The sequence below is a fragment of the Osmerus eperlanus genome, chromosome 10 (assembly GCF_963692335.1).
Source record: "Osmerus eperlanus chromosome 10, fOsmEpe2.1, whole genome shotgun sequence".
In the NCBI taxonomy this organism is placed as follows: Eukaryota; Metazoa; Chordata; class Actinopteri; order Osmeriformes; family Osmeridae; genus Osmerus; species Osmerus eperlanus.
In genome coordinates this window covers 6,016,402-6,039,972 of record NC_085027.1, presented here as the reverse complement: position 1 = coordinate 6,039,972, position 23,571 = coordinate 6,016,402, and the positions used below count along the sequence as shown (strand labels likewise).

The 23,571-nt window shown below is 44.7% G+C and overlaps 2 protein-coding genes and 1 long non-coding RNA gene across 8 annotated transcripts in view; 2 read left to right on the top strand and 1 right to left on the bottom strand.

The window, feature by feature from the left end:
- The first annotated feature begins 3,924 nt into the window (after positions 1-3,924).
- On the top strand, positions 3,925-8,958 carry nod2 (nucleotide-binding oligomerization domain containing 2). Of its 2 annotated transcripts, none has more exons than XM_062471798.1 (11): positions 3,925-4,108; positions 4,618-5,117; positions 5,194-5,320; positions 5,431-7,204; positions 7,350-7,433; positions 7,535-7,618; positions 7,718-7,801; positions 7,927-8,010; positions 8,186-8,269; positions 8,382-8,465; positions 8,633-8,958. In XM_062471798.1, the coding sequence occupies exons 2-11, from the start codon at positions 4,632-4,634 to the stop codon at positions 8,703-8,705; spliced, it is 2,964 nt and encodes a 987-aa protein (XP_062327782.1). In that variant the 5' UTR covers positions 3,925-4,108; positions 4,618-4,631; the 3' UTR covers positions 8,706-8,958. The 2 variants fall into 2 exon arrangements, with proteins under 2 accessions (XP_062327782.1, XP_062327781.1); XM_062471797.1 differs by having other exon boundaries at positions 4,485-5,117.
- A 260-nt stretch (positions 8,959-9,218) lies between these two features.
- cylda (cylindromatosis (turban tumor syndrome), a) lies at positions 9,219-22,169 on the top strand. 5 transcript variants are annotated; one of them, XM_062470746.1, is made up of 18 exons: positions 9,219-9,589; positions 10,798-11,364; positions 12,144-12,446; positions 13,311-13,416; positions 14,167-14,268; positions 14,736-14,852; positions 16,310-16,692; positions 16,871-17,036; positions 17,183-17,324; positions 17,497-17,619; positions 17,771-17,862; positions 17,954-18,020; positions 18,168-18,300; positions 18,706-18,814; positions 18,901-19,019; positions 19,442-19,658; positions 21,810-22,005; positions 22,040-22,169. In XM_062470746.1, exons 2-17 carry the CDS (start codon positions 10,987-10,989, stop codon positions 21,992-21,994), a joined length of 2,742 nt encoding a protein of 913 aa, XP_062326730.1. In that variant the 5' UTR covers positions 9,219-9,589; positions 10,798-10,986; the 3' UTR covers positions 21,995-22,005; positions 22,040-22,169. The 5 variants fall into 5 exon arrangements, with proteins under 5 accessions (XP_062326730.1, XP_062326728.1, XP_062326729.1 ...); XM_062470744.1 differs by having other exon boundaries at positions 10,798-11,478; XM_062470745.1 differs by lacking the exon at positions 14,167-14,268 and having other exon boundaries at positions 10,798-11,478.
- The window catches only part of LOC134027720 (uncharacterized), a 65,156-nt gene continuing 60,079 nt past the window's right edge, over positions 18,495-23,571 (bottom strand). The window contains exon 4 of the long non-coding RNA XR_009931466.1: positions 18,495-18,801. This is a non-coding gene — a long non-coding RNA (uncharacterized LOC134027720). The remainder of the gene's footprint in view (positions 18,802-23,571) is intronic.

Sequence of the window (23,571 nt, the reverse complement as noted above, 5' to 3'; positions counted from 1 at the left end):
AGTTCTGATTCCAAGGATCTCCCCTTATTTTATACAGGGATGATGCACCTGGTAGGTTTTAGACTACATTCCTGTAGATGACCTATGGGTGCGCTATTTGACCGAGACTAACATTACGATAAGGCATTATTTGAAAAAGCACGTTAGGCTGGTCCCTGGATTAGAAGTGTGTGGTCTGTAACTTTGTGACTGTAAGTGACTGCTTTGAAACAGGTAGAATGCCCTATAATGGACCAGGCAGAGATAAATCAATGTTTTTATCTATCATATTTTGTCTGGGCCAGTAATTCCCTTTCCTCATTTCAACAGCTGAATCTCTTCAAGTGAATTTCAGTTTCTGTCCCCACTGGATTACTCATACAGGTGGTGATCATGGTCATCTATCTAGGTAATCTTCTGAAAGTCAAACTTGGATGTGCGCATAGATAGGCTTGTTATTGGCCAAACCTAATCTGGGTGAGGTGTCTTGTCTGTGTTGAGCTCACCACACGTGAACACACTGAGCACCTGGCTCGTTGTTGAGCTCACCACATGTGGTTTTGATATCTTTGAGTAAGAATTTGCGATGATGAAATGGCTGTGTTGAGCCAGGTTATTCATTGCTGTCAGCCAGGAAGACCTGTACCGATCCATGTTATTCATTGCCATCAGGTTGAGGCGGCTGCGTGGAGCAAAGATATTTACTGCTCTCCAGCAGCTTTAGTACAGCGCAAGGGATCTGAATTGAGTCCATATGGAGTAAGACTTAAATGTTCAAGAAACTCCATGTTGATTAACATTTACGCCATGTTGGGATTTGGCCCTGGGTATTGTCAAAAAATGAAAAGTATCTCTGACATCCTCTCCTCTATGTGTCTCCCTCCTATTTATCTGGGTGATTTGGAGGACCGTAGTATTTTAGAGATCTTTTCCATTCCATTTACAACATTGTGGAACAGATTCAATAATCTTTTATTGGAGTAGGATATAACCATCACATTTACATTTATCAGATGCTCTTATCCAGAGCGACTTACAGTAAGTACAGGGACATTCCCCCAGAGGCAAGTAGGGTGAAGTTCCTTGCCAGGTATCAAACCGGCAACCTTAGTAATCGGGCTATTACTGGAGTAATAGCCCGATTCCCTAACCGCTATACCTAACCAGACACCTTCGTGTCTGGGCTTCTTTCTCAACGCCACAGTGGCCTCATGCTGCAATGCTGCCCGTCACCATCTTTGGACAGGAAGTACAGGCAGGTGTTCAAGTGCCTGTCCAGAAGCATGCACAAGCACTTCAAGTCTATCCCCCGTCCAGTGGATGGGGAAAAAAAGAGCATGCACGCCATGCCAAGCTTTGTCTGGCTCATCAAATGCATCTACAAGATGCAGGAAAGAAAGATTGCCAGAGAAACAATGGCGAAACTGGAGGTGGAGCATCTGAAGCTGACCTACTGTAACATTGGTCCTGTGGAGTGCACTGCCCTGGCCTATGTGCTCCAGCACCTGAAGAGCCCGGTGGGGCTTCAGTTGGACTATAACTCTGTGGGTGATGTCGGTGTGGAGCAGCTACTTCCTTGCCTGCATGTGTGTGGCTCTCTGTAGTAAGTGACTTACAAAGAAATAGGAAAGCTGTGCTGTGGTATTTATACATATATTTTATGTAAATGTGTTAAATGCCATCTGACTCCATCAGTGGTGGATAGATGATCCATAGCCTAGCTGGCGATGAAGGAGTCAGATTTAGAATGTTCAAAAAGTGTATAATGAAACCCATGCTCCTGCAGTGTTCTCATTGGTTAAAGAGAATATGTGACAAATATGTGTGACACTGAATTAGTACTCCCTGTGGTAGGTCTGCCTGCATGGCAGATTTGGAAGTAAACCAAATTTAGAAAAGTTGTTCTCCAGTCCGCCTTTTATTAGGCTACTCATTCCTTGAAGATTTCCTCCCACAGACTATAATAAAAAAAACACTATATACCAATCATGGCACACAGGAGGAAACAATAATGTAATAATAATAAAACAACAGACAGTCCAAAAATCTGTTTCTTATTTATTTATTAGTTGTATTTTATTTGTCAGATCAAAGTTAGTATGAAGGGTGGATGGAAATCACAATACGCTGTATTTTCCAGTGTTTTTATGAGCTCCTTCAAGATTACATCAGAAACGCAGCATGGTGGCTACACACTCTCAAGACCTATAAACTATTATTTTGTCCTGTTTCTCACACCTCAGCTGCATACTGTTTGTAGAAATACGATTTTCACCATGGACAGCCTACTCTGTTTATTTTGAGCAAATTAATTCAAACACGTTAGCTACGAGACTGAACGGCTTGCATTGGAATCGTCTTCAGACATCAAAGACGTCCCAATTAGTCTACTGACAATTAACTGTCTAAATGTCTTGGAAAGTGATCACGGAGAACCCTGTGGAGATGATACGTGGAGGAATAAACATCAGCCCATAACTTCTGAAAGGATTGCTTTAGTGCTTGAGTTCTGTAAAACGTTTGAAGCGTATAGTTAATGGCAAGTGACTGATAAGGAAGATATACAGTCAGGGGAATCTTCACGGAGTATTAGACAGAAAAGCATGGTCCATCGCTTATCACCAGTCAACTTGTTTTACACCATGGTTCCCTCAAGTGGCTGCATTAAGCTACTGCAACCATACTAAACCATAGTTAGAACGTGCATCCTCAAAAAAAATATTTGATGTTACTCTACCAAGCAGTCTAATCTAATCTCCATACAACAAAACATGATTTAGGCTACATAAACTGGCCTGTACTAATAGGCTTGTTCTTGTCTGCTGGTTTCGTAAGTCTATGGATAACAATGTTCACTAACGGATGCTTTCACAGCAATGTGATGAAAGTGAAATATTAATCTACAGATACATTAAACAGTAGCGATTTTACCATGCAATTATTGGGAAGGCAGTCGACTCACTGACTGATTTGTATTGTAAGATTCGCCATGGGTAGGCTAAACGGAATGATATACGAATATATGAATATATTTAGTCTTATATTTAGAGAGAATATACGTGTAATGTTCAACCCGCCCCGTGTTATCGTCCCAGGAATGAAACCGTCGTAAATATAGGCACCGAGGTGAAGTTAGTTTCATTTTCGACATTCGACATTCGTCTCACATTCGGAGAAGACGCTCCTTTGCAGCGTCGCGTTAGGGACCGGGTGAAAACTAAACCGTACAATTTAGAAAATGTATGTGTTTCATAATATATGGATATAAAACCTCAAACTGTCACCAGAGTATTCTAACAATGTCTGGTCTACTTCCACACCCTTTACCTTTTCAATAACTTTTTTAACCAAATGCAAATACATAGCTAATCTCTGGAAATAGCATTAAATCCTCTATAAGATTGATAACGTTTTCAAAATTGTAATAAAAAATCTCAAATTGACACCATATTATTCTAATAATGTCTGGTCTACTTCCACACCCTTTACTTTTTCAATCAAATTTTAAAGAAAATGCTAGAAAATTGCTCATCTCTGAAAATAGCATGAAATCCACGCTACACTTAATAACCTTTTCAAAATTGTGATAAAAAAATCTCAAATTGACACTATATTATTCTAACAATGTCTGTTCTACTTCCACACCCTTTACTTTTTCAATTATGTTTTCAAAACAATGATAGAAAATTGCTAATCTCTGAAAATAGCAAAAAAATAACCCCTGTCTAAAGGATTAGACATTAATGACATTAATGTCTAATCCTTTAGACCATCCTATCTGTCAATACCATAACCAGTACCATCCCTGTTGTTTCAAACTACGTGGTCAAATATTAATTACAAATTTAAAAACATGAAGCTTGTTTCAATATATCAGTGTAGGCCTATCATGCATTCATTACTTGAAAGGAGCACAAGGTATGAAAATCCAAACAGAAAGTCCTATACAATTATTTGAATTCTTCGAGTAGAGAAGTAAACCCTATGATGTAAGACTTCAAGAATGAGGAAGTCTACAACAAGTAAAACAAGTAAAGCAGTGATGCTTACGCTGTGTACGTTTGACAACGTTTCTGTAGAAAGTTCTAAGGAAAAGATCAAAAGAGCACCATTGGAGAAATCGACTCATGTAAGTAGACTTATTCAAAGCCTCAGTATGATAATCAGTTAAATGTAGGGTCAATTTAAATTTGGCAGGATTTAAAGTGGCATATTTCATGTGGACCCGATGATCATATTGTATAGGTAAACAGTAGGCTATAAAAACAGTTGCATTGCTATGCCTCGATAAGTATTAGATAGCCTACACAGTCTGGACTTGGCAAGAGTGGTGTTTATCAGTTCGGCGTTATCTTTTCTTATCTTAACTACGATCTGGTTAGGCTGGTTCATGTGGTTGTGTTTCCTGTTCCTTTTTTTCCGGTTCCTTTTTTTTGTATGTGCACAGTCACAGACAATAGATGATCTGTATAAATAGATGATCTCTTTTCTATTCACAAATTTAGTAATGAATCAAGTTGCTTGACAAGTTCTGACAGATGATTTAAGAATTAACTTTGTGACGGTGGCAGCTGTTACATGAAGCCTCGACTTCAGAAATGAGACTGTGCAAGTTGTGTAAAGCTTTGTCCTGATCAGGAACATGAGGAGATATGAGTGCCCAGCAGTTGGTGCTGAGACAGCGAGCAGAGCTGGTACAGACCCTGTGCAGTAGTGGGGCTTCTGAGAGCCTGGAGAGTGTGCTGGACCTGCTCTTGGCTACTGGTGTGCTGGTTTGGGAGGACTACCAGACTGTCCGGGTACCTTGCAGAACCCTGTGCTCCAACGTCAGAGAACTATTGGACCTGGTCTACTCGAAGGGAGAGGAAGCTTGTGCGCTCCTGTTGGCTTCAATCAGACAGGTCCTTCCTGAGGTTCAGAGAGCTGGGCTGTGCTTTGGACACTGTGATTCGGATCTAGAACAGTCTAGGAAGAAACCTGACTCTGCAGCCCAGATCCTCCTGTCAGAGAGGCCGGGTCTTGTAAAGAGACTAAGGGATTGCATTGAAGGAGCTCTCCGGATCCTGCTTGAAGTGGGAAGCTTTACGGTGTGTGATTGTGATGAAGTGCAGCTGCGTGTTCACACCCCATCTCAACAGGTAAGTAGACAGGACGGAGGTGGGGTAAGTCTTTGAAGCAACGCATTATTGGTTATAAATGTATTTTATCTTGTAGGCAAGGCGGTTGCTTGACCTGGTCAGTTCAAAAGGGGAGCCTACAGCTCAGGTCCTCCTTCAATACATTCAAAGAGAAGAGAAGCCTCACTCACTAACTAACCAAGAGGAGTGGAAACCTCCCACAGGTACATTACTGCACTCCCCTGAATGCCCTACTGTATCATAAAACAAATCCCAGTTTGTTGTATTGTGTGCATGCTTCCTCGCAAACTCTCTGATTTCTTTGTTCCTGTAGTGTGCTTGCAGTACCAGAAAAAGCTACGTAGCTCTGTGTCAGCCCAGTCTCATATTCTCAGCACATACAATGGGACCTGTAGTCTATCCCTGGATGACATTTACACCGAAGGTGATGTGGAGCTGGCTCACGGATGCACTGAGGCCCAGAGGGTGTTGGGCCTCGAGGACATTGTCGGAATGGTGGGAACCTTGAACGAGCATGCAGACACAGTGATGGTGTCTGGGGAGGCAGGCAGTGGGAAGAGCACCCTTCTTCAGAGAATCCATCTGCAGTGGGCAAAAGGAGTTGCTCTGCAGGGTTTCCAACTGCTCTTTCCATTCAGCTGTCGCAGACTTAACTCTGAACAAAGGGACCTGTCCCTGAAGGAGCTGCTCTTCCTGCACTGCTGCTGGCCTGACCAGGACCAGGATCTTCTCTTCCGGTTCATCCTGGACCACCCACACTTGATTCTTTTCACGCTGGATGGCCTGGACGAACTCAAACAGAGCTTCTCAGACGAGAGGAGGCATTGCAGCCCAACCCAGTCTGCCCCTGTGCACACCCTTCTTTTCAACCTGCTCCAGGGCACCTTGATGAAGGGGGTACGTAAGGTGGTGACCAGTCGGCCGGAGGCTGTGAGCCCTGCTCTAAAGAGATATCTGAGCAAGGAGGTTCTTCTCAAGGGCTTCTCGCCAGATGGGATTGATTCCTTTGTGAGGAAGCACCATCAAGACCCCACAGTGGCCACCAGGGTCCTTCAGTCGCTAAAGAGCAACTCAACGCTATTGGGTCTCTGCCATAAACCTGTCTTCTGTTGGATTGTCTCCAAGTGCTATAAGGAACTGCTGGGCTGTGGAGGAGGTAGTCCTCAGACCATTACAGATGTTTACCTGATGGTCCTGCAGCACTTTTTCCAGCGCTACCAAAGGCAGAACAGATCATTAGGGGATTCTTGGCTACACAATCACCTGGAGACCATACAACATCTTGGACAGCTAGCCTTAGAGGGCATTGAGACCTCCTGTTATGTCTTCTCGGTAACAGAGCTGCAAAGAGGTGGGGTGACTGAGGAAGACATATCTATGGGCTTCCTAATCCACAGCAAGGACCTCTCCTCTATGAGTTGCAAACACTACGAGTTCCTTCATGTCACCATGCAGTGTTTCTTTGCAGCAATCTACGTTGTTGTCAACAATAATAATGCCTCTACCATCTCGAAGCTCTTTCAGCCCCAGGAAAGACAGCAGCCAGATCTTACTACGGCGTGTCTGCGGCACTGCTGGGCCTCCACAGGCCAACAAGAGGGAATTTCCGAAGCTACTGTCAAAGCAGACACACCCAACCTTCAGATAACCGCCACCTTCGTGTCAGGGCTTCTTTCTCAACGCCACAGTGGCCTCATGCTGCAATGCTGCCCGTCACCATCTTTGGACAGGAAGTACAGGCAGGTGTTCAAGTGCCTGTCCAGAAGCATGCACAAGCACTTCAAGTCTATCCCCCGTCCAGTGGATGGGGAAAAAAAGAGCATGCACGCCATGCCAAGCTTTGTCTGGCTCATCAAATGCATCTACGAGATGCAGGAAAGAAAGATTGCCAGAGAAACAATGGCGAAACTGGAGGTGGAGCATCTGAAGCTGACCTACTGTAACATTGGTCCTGTGGAGTGCACTGCCCTGGCCTATGTGCTCCAGCACCTGAAGAGCCCGGTGGGGCTTCAGTTGGACTATAACTCTGTGGGTGATGTCGGTGTGGAGCAGCTACTTCCTTGCCTGCATGTGTGTGGCTCTCTGTAGTAAGTGACTTACAAAGAAATAGGAAAGCTGTGCTGTGGTATTTATACATATATTTTATGTAAATGTGTTAAATGGATCAACAAACAGAATCACAAAACACAAGAGTTGCCAAAATGCTTCTTGTCTTTCATTTTACACCATTAGTCTCAGAAACAACAACATATCAGATGAAGGAATCCGAAAACTTATTGATAAGGGTATTCAGTGTGAAAGCTTCCAAAAGATTGCGTAAGTAATCTAAATTATCAATATAATTTACAGATCTTTTATTTAAAATATCCAATTATCAATTGGTTCATAGTGGGATAAAATCTTGCATCTCTCAAAAGCCTCTTCAACAACAAGCTTACAGACGCCTGCACAAAGCACTTTGCTCATCTCCTTAAGACCAAACAGAATTTCCTCTCTCTCAGGTCAGCACATTGTTTAACACACAGTTGTATTGTAATGGTGATTAAAGCACACCAACCTCTTACTGTCCATCTGACTGTATCTCTGAAACCTTGTTAAAGATTGGGAAATAATAACATCACAGAAGAAGGGGCAAAGCAACTAGCCGAAGGACTGAAGTTCAATCATTCACTGCAGTTTTTAGGGTAAGATTACTTTTGATCTTTCTCACCATTTAGAGAATAATTTAATAATGACTGATGATTTCAAAGACTGAAGATGTTGTGCCTTTTACAATTGTTTCTCCATTCCATTATCTATATGTTCTCAGGCTTTGGGGGAATAAGATTGGGGATGTAGGAGCAGATGCCATTGCCAAAGCCCTAGAGAACAGCAAGACCCTGGTGTGGCTTAGGTAACAACGCACTTATTGACATTCAAGTCATGTCCCCGAACTCTGTAAAGACAAGTTGATCAGTACCAGTATTGCGTGTGTCATTTTACATATACACTGTAGTCCTCAAAATACCTAAAAGTAGGCAGGTTAAGGTTGCAGTGATACATTCATGAACTGTTGTCCCCCCTGGCAGCTTGGTAGAGAATGGTGTTGGGAGTGCAGGAGCTTGTGCTCTGGCCCAAGTCATAAAGAAAAGTAACACATTAAAGGAGATGTGGTGAGTATAGAAAATAGATTTATTTTCTTTGATTATTACAGATCATTGCTTTTTTTTTCTCCTCTCCCTATGTCAAATCCATTCTCTGTCTTTACTCTTATTTCCTCTGTAGGTTAACAAAGAACTGCATCACCAAAACAGGGATAGAATACCTGATTCAAGCTCTTAAAAGCAACAGTAGTGTGGAGGCAGTGTGGTATGTAAATAACAGTGATTATCAAATAATTAATATCTGTCTATTTTTGAGTGAACAGATTATGGTTTTGTTAAATAAATGTGTACATGTAATCCCTGTGAGAATAAGGCATCATTAAACCAGTGAGTAAACTGTGTGTGAATTCAATTGATTGTTTCCTCTGTCAGGTTGAAAGGTAACGAGCTGAGTCCAAAGGAGGTTGAGGAGTTTACTCTCAGAGAATCCCGACTAACGTTCTGATTAGTTACATTAAATCCAGTAGATTAAGTGGTCCAGACAACAGTGTATAAAAATATTGTAACATAACAATATTTTAAAAAGTTTTTTGGCTTTTCAAAACTTTTGTGTTTTATGTGTGTAAAAAGTGACTCAGATTTATTGTAAGTAGGACGTAGGCCTAAAGTTTAGAGTAGCCTACATCCTGTGTTGGTTTATTGTTTCAATGAAGAATGCAAAAGTGTAATAAAATCTATAAATATGCTATTCTACTCTACACCTGTGCCTAATGTATTCACACAACACCACACTAAACCTATAAAAGCTTTCATGATAGGTTTACCAAGGGGACATTTTATAAAAATAGTTTGTAGGCCTACATAATTTACAATTTGCATCATGCTACTGCTCAAAAACCCAATCGCAGTTGCAGTTACGTCTCAATCTAACTCTTGGGAAAACCCCAGGGGGTGGGACTTACCCAGTGACAAGAGGCGTAACCTATTACCTCCCGAAATAACAATGATGGACCAATGAGTCACGATTGAGGAAACGTAAACGATCAGAGTAAGTTTGGTTGGGCCAGTGGTCCTGTAAATAATTTCGGTTCCTTTTTATCTAAATTATGGTTTGTTAATATGTCACTTAAATTGGTTGATATATAAGTACGGATTGCTGTAATGTATTCCCAGTTAGAACGGTTAAACTAGCTAGGTGGTTGGCTACATTTAATGCTGTAGAGCTTTCTAGTGCTGTCTTGCTAGCTAGCTAACGCGGCGTTAGCTTTTTTCGAGGTTGACAGTTCTGGCTTTGACAGCTAGCAGGCTAGCATCTTGCCTAGCTAGTTAGGTAATTAACACGTGAAAATTATAAATCCCTGGACTGAAATAACAAATTATCGATATAAGGTAAGGAACTATAGCCTAACACTAAACATATTCGATTGCGTGTTTTTCCTCCTGGTGGTAGTAAGACATGGTCTTAAGCATTGCTCCAAGCCAAAGTGATGCTATCGAGATAGCAACTAGCTAATTTTTACTAAAAAGCTAATGTTGGTCAATGAAAGGGCGTTACGGTCGCTAGCTAATATAGTCATACTGTTTATAATTATACACTCAGCATTCATATTTTCATAAATAATGTTATGTGCTGGGAAGTTACACATTCAACTTAAATTCCTAGAATCTAGAATCACTGCCAGCTGACTGCCTGGTTTGTGTAATGATGTCACTGATGGGTATTGCAACGTCTGCTGAACATAAGATTGCTAACCTAGCTAGGACATCCCTTGACTTTCTTACAAAACCATAGCTGTCGTCATAGCTAGCTGAATCTTTACTCATACACAGTGCTTTAAGATCGAAAGTGGATGTACAGTAGCAAGACCTTGGGAAATGTACTTTAGCTCTCTACCTAGAAAGCTGTTTCATTTTCAGTCTCACTGTTTTTTAGTGTTGTCTTATTATAGAATATGTCCTGTGTGTTCCTGTTATAATGCCACATGCAGTGTCATACCTGTGGCCATCAATGAGTCTCTAGCTAGTAGTAGCCTAGCCTACTGTTTACACAAAACAAACAACGTCAATCTTGTGGCTGGATGAGGAGTCGGAAATACGTAGCTCCTTCATATTTAGTTGACCCTGTTCCTGTCTAATACCAGGAAGGAATTGAGTATATTGGATCCCCCGCATAGCTCTCTTCTTATTCTTCAGACTATTTGTCTATCCATCACTAAGTTGGGGAAATTCCAATGTTTAAAATCAAATGTGAGTCATGTCTGTCCAGTGTGTTTGAATAATTGCTTGCTCAGAATATTTAGAGGATCATCTTTTTTCCTTAAATTGGTTTGCAATATTGGCATGGCTAATTCTTGTATTAGCCATGCTTGTTTCCCCTTGAGGTGGTGCATTGTGTGCAATATGTCAGTGTCATTTTCTTACCATACAAGGGCTACTTTCAAATCAGTGGAAGTCTGATCAGTGAAAAGATTACAATCTTGACTTGTGGTGTTTTGTCTCTACGTATTACATCAAACCACATGTCTTTTTTTTGTCTTCTGAGGAAACAGCTTGGAGGTCTGTATTGATAAATCTCATTGACTGAATTTGTATTTCAGATACGCAGACACACAGGTACAGCTTGGGTTTATGTGGGAGTGGTGTGGAACATGCAAGCAGCCAGTTGAGAGATCATGAGGGAACTCCAGGCCAGGATCCCGTGAGCGTACCCCTCAACTTGCTCTGTGTGACCTGCCTTCCCCACTGGAGTTTCTCAGCCTTGCTATGCCCCATCCCCATCCCCAGCCATGAGCTCTGCCCTGTGGAGCCAGGAGAAGCCCAGCGGGGGCTTCAGGGAGGACTGGCGCTTCTACATGGTAGTGAAGGAATGCACAGTGGAGAAACCTGCCCAGAAGACCCTGAGGATCCCCCGTGGCAGCCTGGGCCAGGCCTGCCAGGAGCGCAACAGCCTGGGCCGCACACTCCCCCCCAGCAAGGGCAAGAGGAGTCTGCGAATCCTGGACCAGACCAACGTGGTGCTGAGCCTAGACGAGAGGGACTTGCTGGAGCTGGATGAGAAGCTAGCTGAGCTGCTCTTCCCCATCACCAACTGTGAGGAGCGCTACGCTCTGCTCTGCAACAAGTCCCGCCTGGAGCGCGCCCGTGACATCGACTGTGGGTCCAAGGTGCGTGTGCAGCTCCGCTCGGGGGATGAGTCTCTGCCAGGGGTGGTCCGCTTCAAGGGCTCGCTCCTGCCCGACCGGGCACTCTCTGGAATTTGGTTCGGCGTGGAACTGTTGGTGAGAACTCGCGAGTCATCTTTACCACTGTAACTTTGTGTTTTGTTTTCCATTACCATCCCATGTATGTGTTTACAGCCTCAGCTAGACAGTTATTTGCGATGGTCTTTATCGTTGGAAAACTTGTGAATTGAGTATTTCTTGCAAGACATTGTGCAAGTAGAGAGCTACAAAGGGCTGTTGAGGAGAGCACAATGTTGTACTTATTCCTTGGAGTCCAGTTGTAGGCTGTAGGAGTGGGTGAAGGAGGACAAGTAGCCTGACCCCTGTGCAGTGGAAAGTGTCTCGCACATTCATGTGCTTCAGATCAACACCACAATTAAACCAAATGCCTCTTATCAAATTCAGATTACTCAATACACCTTCAATTCCTCTGGCTGTACTCCATCTTGTGTTTCTCAGTGTTCACATAGTTTGTCATATGCAAAGTGCAGGGGTTTTGGCTTGATTGCAATCGTTACTTAGAGTTACGCAGAAACACTCTGCCATGAAACATTTGGAGCAAGCTGTTTGTGCCCTCCGCAGTAATCGATCACCACCCCTCTCCCCCAGCTGTGTGATGTTGACTTCCCTCTCCTGCAGAGTGCTGAGCTGGCAGGTTGGGCATTGCTGTAGCGTCCTCTCCCTCTGTTATGACAATCTACCTCTCCCTCCCCATCTGCTAGGAGGAGGGCCGGGGCCAGGGCTTCACAGAGGGCTCCTACCAGGGGCGGCAGCTGTTCCGCTGCGAGGACGAGTGTGGCGTGTTTGTGGCCCTGGACAAGCTGGAGCTGTGGGAGGACGAGGAAGAAGGCGAGCTGGAGGTGGACCATGTGACGTTAGTAGAAGAGGAGCAGGACTTCCCCCCTCTAGAGATTAACTCCAGGGTGCTGGTGCAGACCAGGGAGGGGCCTGAGAGGGGAACCATCATCTTCTGTGACCTGCTGCCTGGCAATGAGAGCCTGGGATACTACGTGGGTGTTGATATGGTAAGACAATGCCAACCCCCCCGGTACACACACACACACACACACACATTCTCTTCAGTCTGTTGCTGGATCTAGTTGGAGTTAAGAATCTGTGATGACATGCTACCTTAGTTACGGTAATACATGTAATGTTTGCCATATGCAATGATAATGGAATAGGAATGATGGAAGACATTAAATAAATTCTGCTCTGCCTTTGTTTTAAGTTAAATGATAGTTTAAACAGGGTTAGTAATAGTTTGTATAAGTAAGTGCATGTACAAGACAGCTGGGTTACGATGAATGATGTGTTTACTCAGTGTCAGGTGTTTATACCCTTGTTTACTGTTGCTATTGGAATCAGATGGCAGTTGGACAAAGATATTTAAACTTCGAAGCGAGGCATTTGACTAGCCAGCAGCCCACTTACTTAGTCCATACCACTTGCACAAAGGCCAGTAGTCAGTCACGCGGAGGAGTGAGGTAGATACCCAGCCTTGCTGTATGACCAACAGCATGGCACGGGGCCAGCGGGCAGCTGAGGAGAGCCCACTGGTCAGATCACGTCCTCTCTACAACCAGCCAGCCTTCCAGCCCCCTCCCCCGAACACAGAGCATCAACAACACTGTTCGTCCACCCTGCTGAGATTAGCCTGGTGCAGCGGGGACTTTGACCCTGTGGGGAAATAAGCCACTTTGGAGTGTTTCGACCTACAGTAGGGGAGGGGGGAGAGAGGGCGCTGCCGGGGAGTGCGAAGGCAGGCCCATCATCAGGGTGGAGATGAGCTGTGGTATAATAACTGTGCTGGGACCGTAAGTACCGGTTTGGGGAGATGAGGAACGCCCGCGGGGGTAATAAGGTGCCGCTCTCTTCCGCTCTTCCAGGACAATCCTATCGGGGACTGGGATGGTGTTTTCGATGGGAAGCTCCTGTGTAATTTCGCTAGCTTGGAGCACACTCGCCTCGTACCCATCTGTGACGTAATGCCAGGTGAGTCCGGCCGTATTTCGTTTACATTTTTTTTGGGGGGGGGGGGGGGGGGAATTCCTAGAATCAAATACTGATATCTGGTATTGAGTTGTTCTGTTTTTCGAGCCATATTCAGGGAGTCTAGCCGTGTTAGCAGTGAGCAGTGGGCGTTAGGCTGGGTCTCTGTGCATCCTCTGTTTGTGGTCCACTGGTAGGACTCACAGAGGCTCTTTTGTGTAATGGCCTGCCTTGTGTTTGAAAGTCAAGTGAGATGCTCAGCCTCTTTGTTCTCGCCATTGGCTTATTGATTTGTTTATGTGTGCTGCCCGCTTGCTTGTCCTCCCCACCAACGTTTCTCTAGATGCTTCTGCTTGGATGCACTTGAAATGTATGGGGGGTCGCTAATGCATTCTCTTCTTTTATAGCCTCTTTGGCCTTTCAAACCTGAGAACTTACGTTTATTCTGTGTTCTTTTAGTTACTGGAAAGGTATTGCGTCCGTTGACAGTTTACAGTGTATTGTATGACCGGAGTGTTTTCACTTCTGACAGTAGCACTTTTAGAAAGTTCTACAGTACCTGCCCTCACACACACTAGAGTAATTAATATTGATTCAATGCCCTCTGAAAAGTCTCCAGATTTAGCTTTCATTCCATACCCTGCATTGATACAGCAACAGTGTCTCTTAATGTGGATGCTAACAGTAGCTAACAATGTGTCCTGGTGGGGATTGTTATGCCTCTAATTGTGAGTGTATCTCTGGGCTGTGCAGAATACGCCATGCAGGACCAAAGGCTGCAAAAGCACAGTTTTGCCCCCAGAGGCAGCGGCAGTGACAAGTCTTCCTCTGGCCAAAGCAAACCAAAGAGCAAAGGTACTGCTGTGCTGCCTGCTGTCACCCAATCAGCCTAACCCTAACTAACTAAGTAATAACTGCAGTTGATGTGAATTACTAGCCATAGCTGCTGCTGGACAAAAGATGGGACCAATACAGAGGGGGTGTTATGTTAACTGTGTATTGGAAATGCTCCAAAAAAAGATGGTGATAGAAACGACAGTGATTGGGGGGAAAAAAAAGGTGAAGGTGTTGTGTGGAGAGGCAAACGTGTGTGGCTTGAGAAATATTGATTTGAGCTTCTTGCATGGTTCGGTAAGTGGGCCTCGTCCATTCTCTCATCTGCACTGCTTTGACAGAGGGGAAACATCCACGCACACACAGAGCTCTCACTCTGTCCTCCCTCTCACACACAGAGAGCTGTCTCTGTTCTCCCTCTCTCTCTCCCACACACACACACACCTGCTTATTTCCCTCTTTCTCCATCTGACTTGTGTTATTTACAGGCCTAGGTCATCAGTGTGGGACTAGAAGCAAGTCTGAGTTTTATTATACTTTAAATGGCAGCTCTGTTGATCCCCCAGCGCAGTCCAAATCCAAAAGCACATGGTACATTGATGAAGGTAAAAGACAAACAGGAAGCAATCACCAGCGTCTTAACAGCAAGGTCCTGTCTCAGTTTCTCTGTTCTCCAGCCCTTGCTTCAGGAGACTTAGAATGTTTGCAGTTTCTTGTTGTAGTTTAGTACCAGCCCTGATTCAACAATCAGTCATCAGAACGTTTTCAGTTAAACAAGTGGGAGTCTACTATTAATAACCTAAAGCCACGACAATCCTAGAGCTAGGTTTTAACTAGGTTTTTAAAGGATGAAAAGTTAACTCTAATATGAGCAGTACCTTGCTACCGAGACCCTACATTCAGTCCTGTTTCATTCCCATTCAACGTGCAAGTCCTCCTGCATGGCATCATAGTGTTGTGGTACGGTCTTCACAGAAACACTAAAGGCTTTTAATGATCCTTTAAATCAAGCGTCCCATACTTCCCAGAATACATTTGTTTGGGGTCAGAGAGGAAGTAATGCATTACTAGGGATAACTCATATGCATATATACAGTCTTATGAGCTTATTAAAAGCCTTTAGCACTGAGGTGTTAGGGAGGAGGTGTGTCTTCATTGTCCTGGGTGATATGTAGATGGGACAGGTATGTAGATGAGGGGTAGATTTTCGGTTCTCTCCATCTGTGATTGTCATCACAAACACCAACATGAATCAGTCACATTGAATGTGGTCAATACCAAGGGTTTTATCATATCAATGTAGTTGAATCATCATATAATTAGAAATATTTATTACATTTTTTCTCTTTTTCATAGATTGAGCCTTATCTCGGGTTAGGTTTAGACTAGTTCTGGAGCTGATCTTGGAAGGCGATCCTGTCAAGGTGTTGTCCTGGTGTTCACCACTCTTGTCTCAGAACCCCCCCCCCTTTCACCATGCTCCACTTCCTGCCACCCTGCCTACCTTGTTCACATACTGTGTTTCTTCTTCTTCTATATTGGTGTCTGAACACCCCATCTTGGTTACAGCCTCTAACATGCCTGCACAGTATGTATGAATGTGGAGTTAGGCTATGTTATATGCTATTTATTTTCCTTAAAAAAAAAGAAGAAAAGCTAATGGCTTAACCCTTGTGCTGCCTTCGGGTCACATGACCCAAAGGTTCATAACGAACCACTGTTGTGTTTACCCAATTTTACCCAATACAAAAACAAATAAAAATAATTTTCTTTTAACCATTGCAATGTGGGGGGTCTGAGACAGCCCAACAGTTAAAAGAAAATGCTTCACTTTGTTTTTGTAGGAGGTAAATTTGTCGCAATACGACGGTGGGTCACAATGACTGATGGGTCAGAATGACCCGAAGATAACACAAGGGTTAAGGGGATATTCTCTTTTGGGATGTCAATTTAAATGCGAATACTAACAAGTTTTAAACATGTCATAGCTCCACATACATGCTGTCTGTGAGTATAACATCTGAGGAAGTGAGAGATGATTTTTGGTCTGTTTTCTCCTCAGTCGGGGAGGACCCTGCCAAGTCTCTCACGGAAACCCCCCCTGACTTTAACCAAGCCTCGCCCCCCAGGGCCCCGCCCACCACCTCTTTGTCCAATGACAACAAGTTCCACTCACTGCCCTTCAGCCTGAGCCGCAAGACGGGGCCCAATGGTAGCATGAGTCACGGGCCGCTCTCCCTCTCCGTCCAATCGGTGATGGGAGAGCAGCCAGAGCCCTCTCCTCCTCCCCCTTCGTCCCCACGGCCTCCCAGCCCCCCACGCGGGGTGCCAGGGCTGGAGGTGGGCTCCCTGGTGGAGGTGAAGGAGAACCCTCCCCTGTGTGGGGTCATCCGCTGGGTGGGCCTGCCCCCGGGTCTGCTGGAGCCTCTGGCTGGCCTGGAGCTGGTGAGTCCTTTCTGGAACTGAGCTGGAGGGATCAACTCTGGATCAACTGCCACCGGGCACATTTGTTTAATTGTTGCCTTGTTGGAAGCACACACAGAATTTAGTTCCTTGTGTGTTGCACTGTTAGTGTAGCAGGTTACTACAGTTTTGATCACAACGGACACTTATATTCTTCCAGGAGGAAGAGTGTGTAGGCTGTACGGATGGTACCTTCAAGGGAACACGCTACTTCAGCTGCCCACCCAAGAAAGCCCTGTTTGTGAAACTCAAGTGCTGCCGGCCCGACTCCCGCTTCCCCTCCCTACCCCACTCCTCCAACCCCATAGAACGCTGCAACTCCATAGGTCAGTTCCCGGCGTCACTAAGCTCAGTGACCAATAAGAGTTGAGCATTTGGGAATATGAAATACTTCAGAGCTCAACTGGAATTGTGTGTATGTTTTGTTTGTGTGTGTGTGTGTGTGTGTGTGTGTGTGCGTGTGTGTGTGTAGCGTTTGGCGGCTACCTGAGTGAAGTGGTGCATGAGAACACTCCACCACGCACTGAGAATGATGGTCTGGACGTCATGGTGGGCAAGAAGAAAGGAATCCAAGGCCACTACAACTCCTGCTACCTGGACTCAACCCTCTTCTGGTGAGAACATGCCAGAGAACAGATCACTTGTTTCGATTTTAACAGTTTGTTCCCTCAGAATGACTCAAGCAGTCCAGGTATGGAGCAATGACAGCGACTTTGTGTTAGTTGTCATTGCTCATTGGTGGCTGTGTTTCTGTCTCCCTTCTCTTTCTCTCGCCGCACCCTTCAGTCTGTTCTCCTTCAGCTCGGTCCTCGACACGGTCCTCCTGAGGCCCAAGTCCAAGACTGATGTGGAGTACTACAGAGAGACCCAGGAGCTACTGCGCACAGAAATAGTCAACCCCCTTCGCATGTACGTGTGTGGAAGAGTGTGAATGTGTGTGTGTGTGGGGGGGGGGGGTGGTGTTGTGAGAAGATAATCTCTACATACTGTAGCCACACCCGTCCTTTTGCTCGTGCATGAATAGCATTCTTCTCCCCCCCCCCCCCCCCGTGCCTTTCAGACACGGGTATGTGTGTGCTACTAAAGTGATGAAACTGAGGCGGATCCTGGAGAAGGTGGAGGCTGCCTCAGGCTTCACCTCGGAGGAAAAAGGTATGTGGGCCTGCTTCTGACAGAGGGAGGACTTGATACATGCTGTAAATACCTCGCCGACAAACATACGGTTCTATCGTTGTGGTTGCAGACCCAGAGGAGTTTCTCAACATCCTGTTCCACCACATACTGAGGGTAGACCCCTTACTCAAGCTGAGGTCGGTACCACATTCTCATCATCATCAGTCTTGGGTGTTTACGTCCACGGAGTTCCCTGATCTAGGGGTTGCTGTCTGGGGTGTATTTGTGCTGTCACACACGTCTCCACCGAGCCTGCCGTGACGAGTGCTGTCTCTGGTGTTCAGGTCGGCAGGGCAGAAGGTCCAGGACTGCTACTTCTACCAGATCTTCATGGATAAAAAGGACAAAGTGGGCGTTCCCACCAGCCAGCAGCTCATAGAGTGGTCTTTCATCAACAGTGACCTCAAGTTTGCTGAGGTAACCTGACCTGTCTGTCATATATACACATAGACTTTTTTTGTTTACTGGTTCCACACAAAAATGACAGACACTTGTTGGACCGTGGTGACTCAAGATAGTGCTTTTACATCTCTTGGAAATTTCTGTTTCTGTGTATTATGTACATTTACATGTAGTCATTTAGCAGACGCTCTTATCCAGAGCATACAGGGACATTCCCCCCTAGGTGAGTAGGGTGAAGTGCCTTGCCCAGGGACACAACGGCATTTTGTCACGGCCGGGAATCGAACTGGCAACCTTCAGATTACTATCCCGATTCCCTAACCGCTCAGCCATCTGACTCCCTTATTATGTATGTGCAAGTGTATGACAGCGTGTTCCTCTGTAACGTGTGCGTTTGTTTTGCCTGTGTGCGCCTCCCAGGCGCCCTCCTGCCTCATCATCCAGATGCCTCGCTTCGGCAAGGACTTCAAGATGTTCAACAAGATCTTCCCCTCTCTCGAGCTCGACATCACAGACCTGTTGGAAGACAGTGAGTAATATGAGACATCGTCATCCAGTTTTTGCCTCCGAGTACAGGAGGAGTCCGAGATCCTCAGCCCTGTGTGTTGTGTCCAGCTCCCAGGGAGTGTCGGATCTGCGGGGGCCTGGCGCTGTACGAGTGCCGGGAGTGCTACGATGACGGAGACATCACTGCTGGGAAGATCAAACAGTTCTGTGAAAAGTGCAATACTCAAGTAAGATTGAAATGTAAACATTGTATTCAGGAGTGGCTTGCAATGTAGTAATCCAAGCATGAAAAATGTAACAGACATTTCATCCAAACTAGCTTTGAATTCAACCATGGCTTGCAGTTTTAAAGCAGTACCAGTATGTACCACTTGGTGGCGACAACCCCTAAGAAATAACACATTTTCTTCAAGTTTGTGGAAGTTTGTTAAAGAACTTGGGAAAAGTGGATACATTTACAGCAGGGATTGAGAGATATTTTCAATTTCATGTTTAAGTGATTGAAACATTTTGTTTTTGATGACCCCGTCGTACACAGACATAACGTTTAATTGAGCAATACAACAGAAGTCCCAAACAACCATCCTGCGTGTGCACATGCATGTGTACGTGTCTCTCACTCCTTGCACGCGTGTGTGTGTCGTCTCAGGTCCACCTCCACCCCAGAAGGAAGGCCCACCGGCACGGCAAGCTGTCCGTGCCCAAGGAGCTGCAGGAGTGCGTGTGGCGCCAGGGCAGCTTCCCTCGCCAGAGGATGGAGCTCTTCGCCGTGCTCTGCATCGAGACCAGCCATTACGTGGCCTTCGTCAAGTACGGCGCCTCTGACTCCTCCTGGCTCTTCTTTGACAGCATGGCCGACCGTGACGGTATGTCAACACGCTTGTTCTACAGGGCAACGCTTTCCATTAAGGTTACATTAACCACCATGCAACTACACAGCAGTGGATACAAACGTTGATCTCGTTTTGATGACACAACCTTCGGATGGCATTTTAAAACATCCACTTACATCCCTCCTCCACACTGTGCCTTCTTACAATTCTGTAATACCTTCCACTAACAATTGCATAGCAATTCCTACCTACAGTGTTTGACTATAGGTATTGCTATGCAGTTACATGTTAGTTTATGTAACCTTAGTGTAAAGTGTTGCCTTCCGTAGTTTTGGATTTGTTTGCTTCGTTGTGTGTGTACAGACAGACGTGCTCAAATGTGTTGGTACACCTCAAAATAAAAAGAATGTACAATTTCCTCTGAAATAACTTAAAACTGACTAAAGTAATTGGCATCTGCCGTTGTTTATTCTTTATGTAATAGAAATCAGACTGCTTTTGATTTTGTTTTCCAACAAAATATTGTAAATAATAAAACGAATGAAAATGACAGACAAAAATGATGGGACCCTCAAACTAATATTTCGTTGCACAACCTTTAGAGGCAATCACTGCAATCAAATGTTTTCCTGTAGCTCTCACTGAGACCTCTGCTCCAGCTGGCTCGGGTTTGTCTTCTCCAGACTGGGCAGTTTCAGCTCTTTCCACAGATGTTCAATAGGATTCAGACCAGGACACATACAAGGCCACTTCAGATGTCCAATGTTTTGTTCTTATTCATTCTTGGGTACTTTTAGCTGTGTGTTTTGGGTCATTATCCTGTTGGAGGACCCATGAACTGCGACTGAAACAGCTTTCTGACACTGGGCAAATTCCAGTCTGTCTTTTTTATGAGTCCTCCTGGGTCTTCTTCCATGAAGGCCACTTTCACTCAAAAAGTGACGGATGGTACGATCAGAAACTGACGTATCTTCACCTTGGAGTTCAGCTTGTATCTCTTTGGCAATTATCCTACCTAACAAACTAATGTGTCCAGGCCAGTGTAGAATAACTTTAGTAGCATGAGCAATATTTCATCTCTTTTTCACAGCTTCTTTGATTTATTCTATGACATACCAAAGGCATGCCAGTATACACAATGCAATCGTTTTTAATGTCATCACTTTTCAGGAGGAATTAAACATTATTTCAATGAGCTATTTTATGAAACTATGTGAAGTCTCACATGTCAATGTCACTTTTAAGTTAAAATAAACAATTTAAAATGTGGATTTGTACCCAGGCTGTTGCGGTACTACTGCCCCAGCATGTCTGAAAGAGCATGCACAGTAACCCAGGTACATTTATTTTTAAACTCTTGGTTGAGCCTTTCCTGGTGGAACAGTTGGGTACCTGTAAAGACAGTTGGGAGAGGGGATCTGGACAGTCGGGGAGTGCGCTGCGGTTACAGGGATCTGGGCCCTCGGATGTGTTTGGCACTACGCACTGTGCTGGTTTTGAACCCAGGACGTTGTTGTGTAGGCCCTTTTGGGTGGGAATCTTTTGGTACTTCACAATTCGATTCTTGGGGTCACTATTCGATAAAAAATCGAAAATATCGTGAATCGATTTTTTATCAAATTGCAATTCAATATATGCTTAAAAAAAAGTGAATCGATGTGAATCCCTAGAAGACTGAATCGCAATTCATATGTGAATGAATTCCCCCCCCCCCATTCATTAAAATAAAAATATTTTTTCTGAATTTCGTTGATTTGAATATTGTTTTGGTAATGCGTCGAGTAAGTCTTAAATCTTTATGATCTTAAAATGTCTTAAAAAGGTCTTATATTTGACTTACTGAAACCTGTAGGAACCCTGTGTAACGGTACCAGCAAATTTGAGCACGTCTGTATGCAGTATTTCCTACACTAACAATCATCATTGAATTGGCCTCTGTCTTGAAATAGGGCGTGTACTTGTTCTTCAGTCAGTCAGTTGAAGCAGTTATGGATGTTAGATGGAGATAGGGCCAGATTCTGCCTTCCATTTAAGCTTTGTCCCTTTCTGTGAAGCTCATGTTCTTGATGTGTGTGTGTGTGTGTGTGTGTGTGTGTGTGTGTGTGTGTGTGTGTGTGTGTGTGTGTGTGTGTGTGTGTGTGTGTGTGTGTGTGTGTGTGTGTGTGTGTGCGCGCATTTGTCCAGGAGGGCAGAACGGCTTCAACATCCCCCAGGTGTCTCCGTGTCCCGAGGTGGGGGCCTACCTGAAGATGACTCCAGAAGAGCTCCACGCTCTCGACCCCAAGAGCATCCAGGGTCAGGCCAGACGTCTGCTGTGCGATGCCTACATGTGCATGTACCAGAGCCCGACCATGAGCTTGTACAAGTAGAGCTCTCCCACCTCCCCACCCTTGGGGAGCCTTGGGGCAGGGCACAGATGCACACACAACACACTGGCTGGAGAGAAGAGTCCAGTTGACAAGAGTCCCCCCCCAGCCTCTCCTCAAATGTCTCTGTCTGCACAAAATGAAGAGACTGTGGATAAGAGGAGGAGAGAGAGAGAAAGAGAGAGAGAGAAAAAAAAACGAAGAAGCCTATTTGCACTGTGCATTTGTTGAAGTGTTGTGTGTTTTTTTTCATATTTTCTTGCGTGGCGAACAATAAGACTTAACATTGCTCGCTGTCATAGCCCTTCCTGTGCCTCATAGTTGAGTGGCGACCGCCGGCAGAGCAACGGAAGGCCTGATGAATATTTACTCCCCGTGGAGAGGGAAGGGGGGGGGGGGGTGGGGGGGGGGTGTCTCGGCTGACCAAACATGTGCAGCGAAAACAAGACGTGCTAATAGGAGGACCGAGACCACCTCGTCTACCTACCTGAGGGGGAGTCCTGCTTTTCTTAATCAGTGTAAAAGATGGGAGCTCTCCATAACCCAACCCGAGTGTGGAAACAGTGCCGTGCTCCGAACCTCCACCAACTGTGTACCATTATCCAGGCTCAACTCGGACCTCTATGTACCACGCTCCACTGTATCAGTACCATTAGCCACAACAGTACAGTTAACCCACAGTACAGTACTTTATGGTCAGTTAGAATACTTTGATCTGTGTGATCTGGGTTGCGTATGTTTTCCCTGTCCAGCCTCTTCGGTGTCTGTACAATGTATATTTTACATACATATATATAACAGTAGGTTGTTTCAGAGCACTGAATATCTTTGGGTTGAGGGGAGGTACAGTTAAAGCCTGTTACTAAATTAACAGTGTGATGTGAACATTTCAATTGTAAAAGTCTTTGTGGGTAAAAATTAACTAAAACTAAATAATTTTGTACGTTAAACTCTGCCGTCTGCAACCTCCATGCTTTGCAGTTGACAAGAGCTATTGTGACTGCTGAGTGGAACAGTACACGCCCTATTGCCAGTCTCCAAAAACTTTAATGTAGTTCTCCAACCATGCATCAGCAAATTTCCGATTTGTGACCTGTACTATATTATTTATTATATATTATAATCCATATATTTACCAAATGGATTTACTAAATTATCCATATATTTGCAAATATGTATTCCCCTTTCTAAAGAAAAAGTAAGAAGGAAAAAAAAGTATATATAAGCTTCTGGTACTCGTTATCCTCTCTTACCTTGTATGAGAAGTGAGTTCCTGTGGTACACACTGTCCTATTGATACTACTGAATGTTAATACCAGTGGCAAGCTGGGTGGTGTAGTTTAATCTAACGACATAGGAACAAGAAGGTACAATGCTAGTAACCAGAGGACTACAACCTTCAGCCCCGTCATGATTGTTTTCCCAGGGACCCTTAAAGGGGACATGACTGTGTGTGTGTGCTTGTTTCTGCACTACTGCAGTTCAATGCTTTCGGCACCTAAAAGGACATATTCTACAAGGAGAGAACCTGCAAGTCTTTTGAAATGGAGATGGACATCTGAGCATCTGTACAGTATGAA

What these genes read in the sequence shown, in the direction of transcription:
- nod2 (XM_062471798.1), top strand. Translation starts at nt 4,632, where the DNA reads ATGAGTGCCCAGCAGTTGGTGCTGAGACAGCGAGCAGAGCTGGTACAG. An exon ending in CATGTGTGTGGCTCTCTGTA is followed by an intron (nt 7,205 to 7,349) that starts GTAAGTGACTTA and finishes TTACACCATTAG; the next exon opens with TCTCAGAAACAACAACATAT. An exon ending in GAAAGCTTCCAAAAGATTGC is followed by an intron (nt 7,434 to 7,534) that starts GTAAGTAATCTA and finishes ATCTCTCAAAAG; the next exon opens with CCTCTTCAACAACAAGCTTA.
- cylda (XM_062470744.1), top strand. Translation starts at nt 10,987, where the DNA reads ATGAGCTCTGCCCTGTGGAGCCAGGAGAAGCCCAGCGGGGGCTTCAGG. An exon ending in CATCTGTGACGTAATGCCAG is followed by an intron (nt 13,417 to 14,166) that starts GTGAGTCCGGCC and finishes TGGGCTGTGCAG; the next exon opens with AATACGCCATGCAGGACCAA. An exon ending in AGAACGCTGCAACTCCATAG is followed by an intron (nt 17,037 to 17,182) that starts GTCAGTTCCCGG and finishes GTGTGTGTGTAG; the next exon opens with CGTTTGGCGGCTACCTGAGT.